A 17,498-nucleotide genomic window follows, 5' to 3' on the forward strand; every position below is an offset into this window, starting at 1 on the left:
TTAACAGTCGAATCTCATGTCTATAGCTTCATCCAAACTTTTATCATCGTGTGTACTGGCAGCTAAAAACGTTGTTACTGGGGACCCTGTGACATTAATTACACTGGTGCTGGTACTAGCATTGCGCACAGCAATGCTAGTCACGTTAATGCCCAAAGTGAGCCTGGTCTGCTCCAAGGCCTTTTCTGGCACAGCAAATGCCTCCAGCTTCTTCTCCCCATTGGCCATATAGGAGTTTTGGCAGCCACGACATATACAATCTAAGCAGGCTTTGCGGTTAGAGTAGCAAGGGCAGCGTTGGCCGCGGCATGTAAGAACACTTGGATTTTGAGTAGCACGCCCACATTTACACCCTTTCTTTTCCTGGGGTTTTTTATACACAGTCTTGGTAGGACTTCCTGGCATAAAATGATGACTAGGAATCTTTTCCTTTACTGTTTTGTCTTTTTTAAGAATACCTGGCTTGGTTTTAGAGTGAGATTTCTTGGATCCATGTTCATGACTCTTTTTCATGCTTTTAGCAGATAAAAGTACAGTTTTGCTGATTTTGGGTGTTGTGCCTCCATTGGGAACAGTTGCTATAGGTTGAAGAGAAATTTTGCTCTCCCGTTTCACTGTCACAGGAGCAGATGCCCCCAGTGTTGGGCCTCGGATAATGGTAGAAATTGGAAGTGGCTGAACTTTCTCACTGTCGCTTTCTGATCTGGATCGTTTTCTATTCAATTTTGCTACCTTCGGAGTTGCTGCTGTACATGATAACCCATGAAGTGCAGGACTGGTGGACATAAAAACATTATGGCTAAGAGACTGGGAAGAAAGCTGCAGAAAAGGTCCATTGGATACAGTGGCTTCCAAGTTGGGCTGCAAATTAGGGCAACAGACTTCTGTGTTTGAAACAGTTTCTAAGCTGCGGAGTACTTCCTCAACACTCAGTAACAGAGAGTCACCAGGTTTTATATCTTCACTGAAACTGCAAATATCAATGCCTGTGGAGCATAAGTCAGTGGCTACCGTGTCACAGACAGGTGGCAAACTGTCAGACAGATCCTCAGTTTTTATGTCAACAGTGTTACATACATCAATTGTATTTGAATGTTCAGGTGAAGGAATATTTATACCAAATCTATCTATTGAAAGCCCATTATAAGTAGGCAAACCATTGATAACAGAACTGCCAATAGCAATGCTGAGGGTGCTTTCAGATACTGGAGATAAACTAGCTTGAGGATCAGTTGTGGGTTCTGAGGTCGAAGGTAAAGGGGAATGTGTCAAACACAAAGTAAAGGATGAATCTGAGGGTTTTTCCGTCTCCTCACAAAACAATGATCCATCATTAAGCAAAGCCAAAATATCAGAAGAACAGTCGACTGCTTCTATTATATCCCGTGCCAATGTAGTCTGTGTTATATATTCACAGAGTTTTTTGTAGCAGTTCACTAGGATGCTTAACTGCTTGTTTTCCTCAAACTGCTCATAGTCTTTGCACCAGCTACATGAAGGCTTCATCATCATTTTCTTGCCTTTACAACTTTTGCAGACATAGTGTTGGCAGGTGGAGTTGGTGGGTGCAATAGGATCTTGTAGCAAATGTCCTAAGAGGGAAAAAGGAGGAAAGCAAAGATTTTAGTAAGATAAATTTATAATTTCATATACTGAAGTTGAGATTATAAGTAATCTATTAAAGTTAAGATGGATTAAACTCACCAGACCAGATAACAAAACATGTATCTTACAGGAAACAGAAAAACACTCAATAGCTCACTTCACTTCCATGCCATATTCCCCATTCCTTTATCTCAAACAGAATCTTCCTCAGTCTGCGTTTCTCCCCCAAATCAGTATGTTCTGGTCCACTTTCTTATTCTCTTCTCCAAAGGCTAAAAAGAGGTGGTGATCAGTCACTAAAAGCACAAACTAGGCTTAAAACCCTTGGGACCTCAACCTAACCCAACTGTTGGTAATGCCACAACATACTGAGCACAATCATACTGTTTATTTTGTGTTAGACATGGGAAAAAGATAAGAACAAGAGAGAGTTAGTCCCTGCCCCCATTAAACATCCTTTGAGGGCATTAATCATTCAGTACAATGGCATCTTCACAGAAAAAAGTACAATTTCAAACCATTTCATTGTATATACCAATCATAAACTAAGAGAAGCCCAAAATATAGTTATGATGGAAAAGAACTATATTCATTTATTTTAAAAAGGAAATATTACTAAATTCTTTTACAGAAAATCAAAATACAATGACAATGAAAAAAATGTTTAAATGTAATTAAAAAAAAAAACAGAGTATAATAGTGGGCTCAAATTCTTCTGACAGAATACACAATATCCGTGGTCATGAACCACGAGTATTCAAAGTACAGCAATATAGTATAAAAGTGAAAGCGATCCCCCAACTTGATGTAACTCCTAAACTATAAATGATCTATACATATGAATCAAAAAGGGGAAAACAACTAGCTCCCTAAAGAAGCAACTGCTCATTAGTTCCCAATTCAGGACAAATAGTAATTAACTCAAAGCAGCACCTGTTTTCTCATATACATTACATAATTTAAGACTGGGACAGAAAGTACTTCTGGTATAGCTAGTGAAATCGGCAAACCCTCTCCCTTAAAAGCAACTATAAACCTGAAAATTTTTGACAAAGAGAGTCATTTTCACAACCAAAGACATAAAACCATCTAAGAAGCATTTATGTTTGAAAAACTGCTGGATTTCAGGTAAGAACAATGGGAATCTGTGGTGTTTTGCTCCGGGGCTACCCAGGTTCTCCCCTACCACCCAGCTCTGTCAGTGTTACCCTGTGAGAACCGGAAGCTGCTGTGATGGAAGGGGACTCATTCCATTTAGTACAGAAGACAATGCATAAACATGGAGGCATGATCGCTGCAAGTGACTTGTCAGAAGCTGGCCAGTTGGGGAGGACAAACACCTCAGCTCTTACTACCCTAAGGTTACACAAGCTCAGGTGAGACAGAGAGGCCTCACACAAGATGGCGATTTTCCCCTAAGTTGATCTATAAATTCAATATAATCCCTTTGAGAATCCCAGGTGGCTTTTTCTTTTTTAAGAAATTAACAGAATGATTCCAAAATTCATATGGAATCACAGAGGACCGGGGACAGCCAAAACAATGTTGAAAAAGAACAAAAAAGTTGGAGGACTTACTACTAACTTTACAATCTTCCATAACCATAGTAATCAAGACAGTATGGTAATGGCAAAAGAACAGGTACATAAATCAATGGAACAGAATAGAGAGTCCAGAAAGAAATTTACATTTATGGTCAACTGATCTATTTGACAAGACTGTCCAAATAATTCAATAGGGGAAAAGAGAGTATTTTCAACACACTGTGTGAGACACTTTGATATCCCAATGCCAAAAAATAAACATATACAATATACACAAATATTAACTCAAAGTAGATCATACACACATAAATCTAAGAGCTAAAATTCAGAAGCAAAGCAAAATGCAGGAAAAAACCATGACTTTGGGCTGGGCAGTATCAGATGCGTCATCAAATGCACAAAAGGGGAAGAAAATTGTAAAATGGATATTCACAAAATAAAAAACTTGTGCTTCAAAAGTCACCATTAAGAAAATGAGAAGATAATCCATAGACTGAGAAAAAATATTTGCAAACTGTATATCTGATAAAGGGCTTACAACATGATACATTAAAAACACTTTATGCAAATCAATAAAAAGACAACTCAATTTAAAAATTGAACAAAAGATTTGAATAAACATTCCACCGAAGAAAATATATAACAAGCACATGAAAATATGCCAGTATAATTAGTTATTAAGGAAAGTGAAACTATGGCATACTGCTAACACCGACTAGTACGGATAAACTCAAAATGAGGGATAATACCAAGAGTTGACAAAAATGTGGAGAAATCAGAACCCTTCTATATTACTGGTGAGAATAGAAAATGGAAAATCACATTGGGAAACAGTTTGGTAGTTTCTTTAAAAGTTAAACAGGGCTTCCCTGGTGGCGCAGTGGTTAAGAATCCACCTACCAATGCAGGGGACAATGGTTAGAGACCTGGTCCGGGAAGATACCACATGCCGCAGAGCAACTAAGCCCGTGAGCCACAACTGAGCCTGGGTGCCACAACTACTGAAGCCTGCACGCCTAGAGCCCATGCTCCACAACAAGAGAAGCCACCGCAATGAGAAGCCCATGCATCGCAACGAAGAGTAGCCCCCGCTCGCCACAACCAGAGAAAGCCCACGTACAGCAACAAAGACCCAGTGCAGCCAAAAATAAATAAATTTATCTTTAAAAAAAGTTAAACATACATTTACCATACAAACCAGCAACTCCACTCCTAGGAGCCTACTCGAAGACAAATGAAATATACATCCATATAAAGAGATATTTATGAATATGCATAGCAGCATTATTCATAATAGACAAAAACAATCCAAATGTCCATCAACTAGTGAATAAACAAAACGTAGTATATTCATACAAAAGAATACTGCTCAGCAATTAAAAGAACTATTGGTACATGCCAAATCATGATGAAGTGCAGAAACACTGTGTTAAGTTAAAAGCCAGATGCAAAAGAGTACATTATTGTATTATCCCATTTATATAAAATGTCTAAAAATGACAGAAAAGCAGAAATAGTGATTGCCTAGGTCTGGGGGCAGGAGCAGGGGTTAATTGTATATGGGCACAATGGAACTTTTGGGGGTGATTAAAATGTTCTAACATCATATCGTGGTGATGCTTGTACAACTCTAAAAATAAATAAATAAAAACGCCTTCAGACAAGGCCCCAGTAGTTACAGAGCCCAACCTTCTCTCTACCCAATACAGGAATCCCTTAAAGTACCCTTGACTTAATCTAAGGAAGGCTGTAGGGGATATTAATACATACAGAGAGATGTGTACACGCTTAAAAAGGATAAACCGTAAGGTTAAAAAGAAATAAGTTATCTACTGGGAAGGAGAGACTGAACAAAGTGAAAAGGGACAACACTACACTATTCTGGGTTTAATCTGTTTGGTAGCATTTAACTTTTAAACCATGTAAATATTTTACATAATTATACAACAAAACTAAAAAATTTAAAGGAAATTCCTACAAATCAAAAGTAAAATGTACCAAAACTGTAATTTCTTATCAAATTGATGGTATAACTATTCAGTTAACTACTTCAAATGACTTTAAAACAGAAAATCAACTCTAACCTTACATCCTTGTTTTGTTTTCAAAAATTACATTTTTTGGTGGTAGTGTTGATAGTTATTATAAAGTGTTAGTGTCTAATTGTAGGATAAAGTAAATGCTGATGTCCTTGAGAATCTAGTTTTTTTTTTTTAGTAGGAGAAAGGAAGTCATAAGATGTGAAAAGTAAAAAATCCTGTAGTCCTGAATTTCAATTGGATTTATCAGTATGAACTCATGTTTTCATCTTAAAAGTACATATTTCCGAGCACTCACTATACACTGAAAAGGCGTGGAAACAGGGACCAACCCCAGTGGCAATGAACTCAGATGACCATGTTGAAAAACAATTTCTTGTTCAAAGGAATCAGAGGTTCTTGGACAAATGGCTGATTCTAGATCTGGCATAAGTTAGACGAGATGAGTTTTGATTACCTTCTTATGCCGGAAAGCAAGGAAACTATCAAAGATCCGGATAACATTAAAGGGACTCAGGAGCAAACCTAAAAGGTTTCCAGTGACCAAAGATGAGAAAATCTGAGCATGCATAAATGCAATGTAATATAAAGCACATCTAAAATGTTCAAATCTCTAGAGTTCATTTTAAAAAAGGAAAGAAAATCAGATGCTAGTGAACCAGCTCATTAGTTGGAAAACTGGTAAATAAAGAGCAAGAAGCAAGTGTTTATTCTGATTTACCTTACCTATATATAAGGTAAACCACCAAATAACCAAATCACAGATGAGAAGTTTCTCTTTATGGGAATAATGTAACTAATAAATGAAGAATGACATAATGTGAATGTCATCATTTTATAAGCCCTAATGATTTGCAAACTGTACAAGCTAAGCGATAAGTAAGGATTACCTCTTCTGGCCTTCATTCCGTCACTGATTTTCTTTTCACCAGTCATGTCAATCAAAACCTCCCGGGAGGTACCAAACACCTTTAAAGGACTTACACCCACCACATCTTTGTATTCTTCTATGAGATTTTAGATTATGCCTAATACTAAGAACTGAAAATAGGCTAGAAAACACAAAAACTATCACTTATTGATTCATAATTCCACCACCACTGAGTTCCTAAGAACTTCCACTATGTGGCCTCATATTACCTACTGGATTGCCCAACCATTCCTCAACACAAATATTTGAAATTTTAATCTATCATTAAAGATGCCTATAGGCAAACTTGTTTTATGCACTCAGCTAAGTATCCTAACCCTCAAAAGCTTCCCAGAGGGTTCTCTTTACACCTCACAACAAAGGCAGCTCCAGTGATACAGAACAAAGAAAAAGTTCAGAGGCTTCTTAGAGCTGGGGTAAACGTGTTAGCCATATAGTTACTACATGTCCCTAAGGAAACTCCTCCCTGCAAAATTAAGAAATGTCAGATAACACTTTTAAAATTGTAAATATACATCTTATACTAGAAAGTAAAATGGACGGGCAATCTTAGTCAAGCGGAAGTGCATCACTTACTGGCAGACTGTACTACAAAAACTGGGTAGTATTTGGGGAAAGGTTTAATTTGCTTTAGCTTACATCATGTTCCCTATAGTTTCACACTCAAGTACAAAAAGACTTGCTCAAAACACATCTCCAGGTCTTAAAACTTTATAGTTCATGACAAAAACTTTTCCCACTGCACTGCCTTGAATCCTTAATCTGCAATATATCACAGGAATTATCTTCCTTTACATAATATTAATACAAGTTGTCTTGTAACTAAATGAATTTGATATTATGTGCCCTGTTTAAATAATACTAAATGATGCTATACTGACCCTAAAAATACTAAAGACTAAATTTCATTTTTACTCTTCACTTTAATAGAAGTTACTAATTCCTTTTTTATTCTCCCTCTCCTTCACTTTTCCCATCCCCAAATCACCCAATTATAATTTGATACTAAAATTTCATTTTAGATTACCACAACAGTCATTCTGGGAATTTCTGGGAATACATAACTATTGGCAAGAAATTTGCTAAGATATTTAATATCAGATTTTTTTAATGCTCTTAACTTGGTGAAACTTTTTATTATAGTAGTTTCACGAAGTCAGAAAGTAGTATAATTAATCTTCATATACCTACGTATACCAGATTCAATAATTATCTAGATTACGCCACATCTGCTTCATCCACCCATCTTTTGTTCTTAACTAATTCAAAGCAAATCCCAGCAAACCTCTAAGTACATCAGTATATATCACTACAAAGTACATTTTCTTATGTAATCGCAATGCCATTATCACACCTAACGAAATCAATTATTTAAATAAATTTTAAACCAAATTTAGGTTCAACTTAAGGGAAAAAAATCTTAAAGCCCTAAAAAAGGGCTTTAATTCTGGCATCAAAAAAAAAATTTCAAAAGTTATATTCTTCTCAATAAACATACTTTTTAGCCATAAAACGTTCCTTCTATTAAACAGATTTAACATAGACATTCAAATCACTACTTTACAGTATTAATAGACCAAAGGTAGCATTTGGACTGGTTGCCACGCACTTTATCCTTACCCCTGAGAAGAATCACTGACAGCATCAAGAATTACAAAGCAGCCTAAGTTTGAAAGAGAAACCCACAGCACCAAAATAAATAAGCAAACTATAAGTAGGTCTCAAATCAGCTTGCCCCTTTCTCCATACAAGGGATAGGCACAACTCCTTAGTATAAGCAAACAAAGATATGATTAGTCTTGGCAAACTCTTATAAATACATAACTGATTCCAACTTCGAACAAAGCCACTGGTAATTCATTCACTTCAGAATACCATTGGTAAAAGTGGACCATACTATAAATGTTATGCTGACATGCAGACTACCAAGTAAATTATGCCTTAACTGCTTCTGAAACAAGATCTTTTATTCTCCTTTTTACAGTGATGGTGGTTAACTCCACTAATATCCTGACCAGATGACTGGGGGAAATTAAGTTTAAGAAGTGCGGAAAGAGGACACAAGAAAAAATAAAACCAATAATGGCTAAAATGCTCAGCAAAACTTAGTGAATGACTAAAAAACGATCTTGTGAACACTGGACCTGGCAATAATAATGATCATAAAATAAAACCTACAAAAGCTACAATAGGTTAAAATCTGACAGGGAAAAATTAGATGTGAACAACAACAGAGAGACTACAAAATCAATTCCTCATTCTAAAGCTTACATGGAAAAGAAATGATCCCAATGAAAATATAATTTCAGTAAAATGGAAACTGAAAAAGGTGGAAAATGGTTTAAGGAATTAAACTATCTCAATGGCTTAATTTTGTCATTTGACCAAAAAAAGCATTATATAATTCTAACAGGCACAAAAAGAGCACTTATCAGAATCAAAACATTCTGTATTTACCACCACTCCTTGTCCAGAATTCCTTCTCCTGGTAATGCTTCTATTACAGCAACAAGGAATGCCTAATCAAAAACCTCAGATAATGCAAGTAATTTTATATAAGCCTTATTTGTTGTTGATGAGATGACACTTCAGTATCAGGGAAAATTAGCCAAGTCTCATATAAACAAATCCTGACGCCACTATCAGAAAGCAAAAAATGCACACAGGCAGGTCACGGTTAATAATTAAAACCATCATACCATTTCTCCAAGAAGCATTCTTGGGAACTAGAGTATTAAACAGTCAAGGAATTCACAAAAAGAAATAAATCTTATGATACTTAGATATATGGTATATGTGGGAAAGTATCTGGAAAGAGGGGAAAAAATCAGTATAGAACTCCACAACTGTGAAATATGTGGTATCCTACAAAAGAGAGAAAGCAGTTTTCTGCTTTTACTGATAATGATGATGTAAGCAACATGAAACAGAAGGGTATCATAAAAGATACATTTCTACATACTAACTCAATAAAATATGCTTTCCATCACAGCTTAAATTTGCTTCCCAACAAATGGACCCACATCAAAACTGATTAGCAAAATTAAAGGTTACCAGATACTTATATTAAAGCTCTAAGGCAAAAGGAGGAAAAGAATAAAAATGAAAAATTTCACTTGCTAAAATAGAATAATTATATTCAATGAGATTTTCTTTTTTTTTTTTTTTTTTTTTTCCCAGTACGTGGGCCTCTCACTGTTGTGGCTTCTCCCGTTGCGGAGCACAGGCTCCAGACTCGCAGGCTCAGCAGCCATGGCTCACGGGCCCAGCCGCTCTGCAGCATATGGGATCTTCCCGGACCGGGGCACGAACCCGTGTCCACTGCATCGGCAGGCGGACTCTCAACCACTGCGCCACCAGGGAAGCCCTCAATGAGATTTTCTTAAAATCATTACTAAAGGAACTTTAAAAAAAATAGTACTAACTGTTTATCTTAAAATACTCAAAAAAAGTAGAATTCTTAAATAAGAAGTTTCTAGGTTCACTTATGTTACTGATTCTAAAGCCGATTTCCTCAGCAATCACTACTGAATAAGATAATGTACTTTTCATCAGCCATTCCTTTCCAAATGGCCTAAATAAGTGTATTGACCACCTAAATACAGACAGTCACACAGACAGAAAGAAATACAGAAAAAGAAGAGGGAGGGGGGAAAAAAAAGCTTTATTAGCAGCAAAAAGAATTTTGTTGCCAGCCAAATCACATTGCTGTGAAACTCCTGAATCCAAGGGAGGACAGTAACTTAAGCAATTACAAAACATCTCACTGAGTGATGACAAGTGGCACACTTGGTCTTGGAAAGGCACTCTCAAATGTTGCAGACATAAAAACTTGAAATATTTTGTTCAGAAACGCAGTCTTGGATTCTTCTGCTGTGCAAATCTCTCCTGCACCATAAGGGCAAGACTTTTTTTTTTTATTGACTCAATCTGACTCAATTTGTTTCAAATATACATCATATGGTTCCATTTTCTACAGTATGACCAAAAAAGAAAAAAAATCTTTGTCCAGATTTTAAATTTTCTCAAGAAAAGTCAATAAAGGGACTTCCCTGGTGGTCCAGTGGTTAAGACTCCACGCTTCCACTGCAGGGGGCATGGGTTCAATTCCTGGTCAGGGAACTAAGATGCCGCATGGCAAGGCCAAAAAACAAACAAAAAAATCAATAAAAACGTGTGAGCCTGATCTCAAAGGGGGGCGGGCAGGGGGTGGCCTTTAACTTACAAAAGGTGATAAAAATGAGACTGCAGAAACACTAGTAATGAATGATTGGGGGGGAGAGGTTAATTAAATGCCAAGATCTTTGTTCAACATGCTTGAGAAGGTTCCTTTTTGTTCCATTCCAAAACATGATCTTTCTAATAAGAATTTTTTTCTGTATGTTTGGCACTATACAAATTGATCATTTTCTTTCATTATATTATTACGTGATTCTTTCAACATTTACCTGAATATTTCTCATAAACATGAAAAACTGGTAGATGTTAAATCCTTTAAAGCAGGGGTTCGCAGCCTGCTAGGGACCTGGCCACACAGCAAGAGGTGATCAGCGAGCGAGCGAAGCTTCATCTGCCGCTCCCCATCACTCCCCATCACTCGCATCACCATCTGAACCATTCCCCCCTGCCCCCAACCGTGGAAAAACTGTCCTCCATGAAGCCAGTCCCTGGTGCCAAAAGGGTTGGAGACCGCTGCTTTAAACTTTACAAATCTGTTAAAAATCAAAGACGTTTTAAAGTTCATCATTGTTGGAAGTCAGGTTCCTAGGCAGTGAAACTCTTGGGAGAGAGGTCAGCGTGCTGAAAGTTTATCAGGTGAGGAAGAAAGGGGCAGACGAACAAATTAGGCTGGGATGTATCACAACGAAGGCCTCAGATGACCCCACAGGGAGCTCTGAAGCTGGGACGGCTCTTCAAGGTTGTCCTATGGTGGGACACGGGAGCCAGGTCTTTAACGGACTAGTCTTTGAATGCAGGCTACTCCAAGGAAGGGGATGTGAGCTTGGGTGAGTGGCTCTCTTCAGCCAACAGCAATTCCCAGGGAAGTCTGACAATCCCAGCAACACTCCCACCAACTAAGAAAATGAAGTCCTTCAGTCCTGAAATGGGGATTTGGGTAGTGTATACATAGCATCCACTACAATTAGTAATTTTAACTGTCCAAATCTGATGAATATGAGTAAAAAAAAAAAAATGTAATAATGATGATGTACCTTTTAAAATGACTAGCCCTTGGGCTTCCCTGGTGGCGCAGTGGTTGAGAGTCCACCTGCCGATGCAGGGGACACGGGTTCGTGCCCTGGTCCAGGAAGATCCCACGTGCCACGGAGAGGCTGGGCCCGTGAGCCATGGCCGCTGAGCCTGCACGTCCGGAGCCTGTGCTCCGCAACGAGAGAGGCCACAACAGTGAGAGGCCCGCGTACTGCAAAAAAAAAAAAGACTAGCCCTCCATTCCTTAAAGCTATAAAGTGACTAAATATCTAAGTTCTTTCTAGCTCTAAAATTTGATGATGCTAAGATTTTATGGCAAGATCTACAGTGTATCAGAAGTCTTGCATTTGAATACCATTAACTGTTTAGGTGGTAGGTATTATCAATATATTAGAGTTCTATCTTGTATATTGAAATTTTCTATAAAAGTTTCAAAATAAAATCCAATGAAAGCTTGCATATTTCCACTTCCCCGTATATTTTCATAATTTCAAACTTACCGACTTAACATATTTAAATATTCTCAAGTCTGATGATCTTTCTTCTTTTCAAAACCCTTCCTAAAGGTACAACTAAAAACTGTCCAAACAAACCAAAAAACAAAAAATACCTTCAACCTTCAAGCAGCCTTTAGAACTCAAATTCTTTCGTTTGTTTTTTTGTTTTAAATATTTATTTAGTTATTTAGTTATTCATTTGGCTGCGCCAGGTCTTAGTTGCTGCGTGCAGGATCTTCACTGCAGCATGTGGGATCTTTTTTTTTTTTAAGTTGTGGCATGCGGGATCTAGTTCCCTGACCAGGGATGGAACCCAGGCCCCCTGCACTGGGAACACAGAGTATTAACCGCTGGACCACCAAGGAAGTCCCTAAAACACAAAGTCTTTGGAATGACATATGTGGCCTTTCAGAATCTAGCCCACACCCAGCCTCCCCCCAAAATTTTGTAACATTCAGCTTTCTCCACAAACTCCACACTCCATTCTCACCTGGCCATTCCAAAACAAGCAACGCTTGCTTACTCACTCCTCTGTGACTTGATCTTCCTAGAATGTCCTTCTTCCTTCCTTGCATGGTAAACTATTTACTCTTTTTTTTTTTTTTTTTTTTTTTTTGCTGCGTTGGGTCTTCATTGCTGCATGTGGGCTTTAGTTGCGGTGCACGGGGGCTACTCTTCATTGTGGTGTACGGGCTTCTCACTGCAGTGGCTTCTCTTGTTGCGGAGCACGGGCTCTAGGCTCGCAGGCTTCAGTAGTTGTGGCACACAGGCTCAGTAGTTGTGGCTCCTGGGCTCTAGAGCGCAGGCTCGGTAGTTGTGGTGCACAGGCTTAGTGGCTCCGCTGTATGCGGGATCTTCCCGGACTAGGGCTTGAACCCATGTCCCCTGCATTGGCAGGCAGATTCTTAACCACTGTGCCACCAGGGAATTCACTAAACTATTTACTCTTTAAGAATTGACTCAAATATGACCTCGGAGAGGAAGCCTTAATTCCTAGCCCTCAGTTTGTTCAAAAAGCACTTTGCACATTCTCCTATTATAGCACTTATCACATTAAGTTGTCACCATTCACTGGGTCTCACTCAAGGCCAAAAACTTATTTATCTCTGTATCTTTAAACCAGTGTTGGCACATAAGCCAGCACCTAATAAATGTACAATGAATGAATCATAAAAAGCACACTAGAGTCGGGAGTGACCTTGGAAATAAACATGTCCCATGGCCTCATTTTAACCAAGATGGCCTTTCATAAGATTACATAGCTAGTTACTAGCAATGAGAAATAGAAGCTTAGTCTATTGATTCCCAATCTAGTATTCTTTCTACTTAACCAGCAGCATCCCTACTTCGGCTACTAAGTCCATGGCATCCAGAGACAATTTTAGCTTCTTTTTACTTACCAAAAAGAATGATCACTGAAATTGGGCCATAACAGAAATCAACATATTAACCACAAGATGTAAAACCTTTTGGGGGAAGGAGACAGAAGAACAGGTACTGGCAGTAAGAAACAGTGAGTGGGTCAGGAAGAGTGAAACGAAGGGGAGAATGGATGACCAGTAAGAGTTTTGTGAGGGTCAGGAAATCTTTACTGCATAGAAACTGGAGCTACAAGAGTCCTGCCTGGATTCTCTACACACCAAGCTCAATTTTAAAGTTAATCTTAAATGTTTTAAGTGAACATATATGCTATAAAGCATTGTACTACCTCCTCTGTAAAGACAGCCCAACAAAAAAAAAACTTCAGCCCGTGTATCAGTCTATGAATTTACAGCATGAGAAATCTTAGCTAAAGACTGTATATATATATATATGTGTGTGTGTATATATATATATATGTATATATTAAATGGGTATTATATATTAAGTATAAAATAAGTAAAATATGTACAGTTGGTTTTCGTAAGTGATACCACTTTAGAAAGCATTATTAAGAGTAGCAGCATTAAATTGATGCTGATCAACCCCAATATATACATACACCTTATTCTTCCTGTGGTGAGAGTAACTATGCTGACTCTAAGTCATATCCATTCAGCTTAGATTCAATCTCCAACAGCATTATCAAGGCACATATAAAGACTGGGAGAATATACTTCTACTGATGTCAAAAGTCTGACATAGGGCCTGAACAATAATCCTTCCATAATCCAATCCACTGATCTAAATATCCCCATTCTCCAACTTTTCCAAATGAAGAATTGTTTAGGCTATCTTCATTTAAGAAAATATTCCTCTTTCCTCAATCACTTCAGCGAGTAACTTCTGAGGCCCTGCTATATGCCAAGCACTGTGCATTTAACAAAGGATACTTGGACCTTTTTTACATCACTGAATTACAGCACCAAAATTACACCCCAAAATTAAAGATGTAAAGTATGTCTTGAAACGATAGTAAGAAATCTCCTAGATACATAAACACATGGGAATAATAATCTGGATTCAGCTAAGAACAGAAATGACAATACCATAAAAAGATCTTATGTATCACTTAGCAAATGGGCATAGATGAATTAACTGTTTTAGACAATTTAAACTGTCCTTTTTAAAGCTTGTTTTTAGTTTTACAAAACCTGTGCCCAATATACTTTTTTGCAGACATATGTTGAAGTCTAAACTTCCTAAAAATCTTTTCATTAGGCGAAATTCATGAGTATGAATGCTACTCATTGGGTTTGACATATATACACTAATATGCATAAAATATATAACTAATAAAAAACTGCTGTATAAAAAATTCAAAAAAAAAGAATAAGCTCAAATCAAAGAGAAATGAATTTGAAATTAGAGAACCCTCTTAAGAAGACAGCACCACTTTTTCTCTTGGCAGAGCTTCCTAACCCAGGTCTATTCTTTTTAAATTACTGACTAAGCAGCACTTAGAATATGTTCCTTTAAACTTTAACACATTTTAGTAGTAAACCAAAAAGCAAATACATGCCTCAAAAAATCAACAGGTCCAAACAACAAACTAAAGTTTCAAGGAAATTATTAGTTCTCTAATTAAATATTCAAGCAGCTATGTCCTAAACCACCATTAGCCCCTGATCATCTGGATTCCACAAACCTGTAAACTTTTCTTTAAAATATCTAGCACAAATAATTTCACAGTATGACAGGAAAATGTGCATTTTAATTTAAAATAAGGGAATATTATAATATATATGCATTGGTCACTAAAAATGGTGACACAGAGAGAGGTATTTTGACCACGTGACCCAGTAATTAAAGTTCATTGCATCACTTTAAATAACTAAGCACTACTATACTGACAGACCAATGATAGCTAAACATGTATACCAGGGGAGTGGGCGGTGAAAAAAAGACAAAATCTTTGTTTCCAGTTTGGGAAAAGGATTACAACCAGTCTGCAGAAAAATGAAAAATGGAAATCGACTGTTAAATATCGCAATTTTAAAAGTATGAACATTACTCAAGCTAAGCTGTTAACTGAACATCTGAATGGTTAAGTTTCAGAGTTTCTTTAACCTTTATGTCTTTGGTCAACCTACAACTATGAAAAATACTTCCTGATACGCTTGGATGTATCAACAGTTTATACAAAGTAAGTAAGCTTCACCAGTCAAGTACTATTATAACTAAAAAACCAAACACTGACCGTACATTATTAAATGGATGATATATAAACCACAACACATTCATAAACTCAAGTCATGCCTCATTTCACATTCTAGTAAGAATTAAAAGAGAATGCCAGACACCATTTATCTTAATAATTATGCAGGGGAGATTTTGCAGAGTGTTTTGTGGTTACACAGCACTTCTGTAATATTCTGTTATTTTCATATTTTAGCAAAGCCATGACGGTCTCTCATTAAATTATTACCAATACGATAAAACAGGCTAGTCTATTAGGCACAATTAAATTGATTCACGGCTGAACAACAGACGTTAATTGAATAAATCAATATGAAGCTAGATCCAAATTTCCCAAACTGGTGTTCCACTGTACCAGAATGCATTAACAGGTTTGCTTTAATACCCTCCTGGACAGTCATCCCCAAATTTACATTAGTGTCTTAAAACTGAAAACTACCAATGTCAAGAAACTTGCTTAACACAGCATTACTTAAGTTTACTGGCACATGTATTTTCACTTAAGGACAACTATAAACCTCACATAAGTAGTATTCAAAGACAGCACTACTCTTATCCATGGATTAGTATTAGAATCACCTAGATGGCCTGCTTCAGACTGACTCAATAACTGCAGACACTGCCCAGGAATGTGTATTTTTAAAAAGCTTCCCAACAAATTCTGATCCACAACCGGGATTAAAGATACTTTAACCTTTTTTGCCTTGATGAACTGGGACTTTTTTTTTTTTTGCGGTACGCGGGCCTCTCACTGTTGTGGCCTCTCCCGTTGCGGAGCACAGGCTCCGGATGCGCAGGCTCAGCGCCCATGGCTCACGGGCCCAGCTGCTCCACGGCATGTGGGATCTTCCCGGACCGAGGCACAAACCCGTGTCCCCTGCATCGGCAGGCGGACTCTCAACCACTGCGCCACCAGGGAAGCCCAAACTGGGACTTTTTTCTAATCAGTTAAGTAAGAAATGTGATTAAAAGATTTCAAGAAATTTTAAAAATAAACAAATTATCAAAGATCATACTATAAAGTTCATTTTAATAAAACATACAAAGAGAAATTTTGACTTCCCACTAACAAAGGCTACATCTTGCTTTATTTAAATAATGTAATAAACACATTTTGGCAATATATCTTTTAAATGACCTCTCTTGTTTATAAACTCATGAATGTTAAAAACATAGGCTAAAATTGAATATATTATGCAAGGACAAAGGTGTAAACGTGACTTGGTTATTCGCAATTCTTGTATCTTTTACAAAAAAAAAATTTTTAGTGTTCTGTTACTAAATGATAAACTAAGGGTGGCTTTAGACTGGTATTTGCAAACACTTCAAATAACACACAGCAAGTGTAGTTAGTCTTTATTCTCTAAAAATAAAAGGCCATACTGTATATCACTATGTATTCTCCTGCTAACATTGCTTTTTGGATAATTACCTACATCTTGTTGATATGGAGGATATTAAGAGAACAAAGACAATTTACAGAGAAGGATAATAATAATCATGAACCAGATATTTGGAATCATTAGTATTTTTATGTTCCTCATTACCTAGTATTTCAATAGCAACCTAATTTTCTTAATGTTCCTTGTCCCCAACCAATGATCCATTGAATGGATATATGAAGAATTGACAGAACTAAAACAATACGACTAAGAATTAATAAAATACGTGACTGAGTATTAAAACAATTTAAAACCCTCATAGCAGAAAGGATTTGGCAGAATTATTAACTGGTATGGCACGTGATTTGGTCCAGTAGTCATTTGACATCTCAAATTGCCTTCTTTAGAGGAAGAAAAATAGTTAAATTATCTTCTCTTTTTTAAATAACGGAAACCTTTTACTACATGAACACTATGGAACACCTTCTTGAACCCAATTCACTAACACTGATTTGGGGGAGTTGTTTTTTAAGTCTATAGTGGTGAGCTCCAGTGATCTGTTCATAACCCTATCCAGCTCAATGTTTTAAAATCAAAACCTCAGATGAAAACACTGAAGTCATCTCTCAATGCTCCCACAGCTTTCAGGAACAAATCTAAGTTCTTTAGTT

At 37.1% G+C, this 17,498-nt stretch overlaps 1 protein-coding gene across 1 annotated transcript in view; it reads right to left on the reverse strand.

Moving 5' to 3' along the window:
* MSL2 (MSL complex subunit 2) overlaps positions 1 to 17,498 on the reverse strand; it is a gene marked incomplete at both ends in the record, with an annotated part of 35,335 nt that continues 17,837 nt past the window's right edge. Inside the window, one exon of the mRNA XM_079704590.1 lies at positions 1 to 1,592. Coding sequence (XP_079560716.1) covers positions 1 to 1,592 — 1,592 coding nt within the window. The remainder of the gene's footprint in view (positions 1,593 to 17,498) is intronic.

The sequence above is a fragment of the Hyperoodon ampullatus genome (assembly GCF_949752795.1).
Source record: "Hyperoodon ampullatus genome assembly, chromosome: 5".
In the NCBI taxonomy this organism is placed as follows: Eukaryota; Metazoa; Chordata; class Mammalia; order Artiodactyla; family Ziphiidae; genus Hyperoodon; species Hyperoodon ampullatus.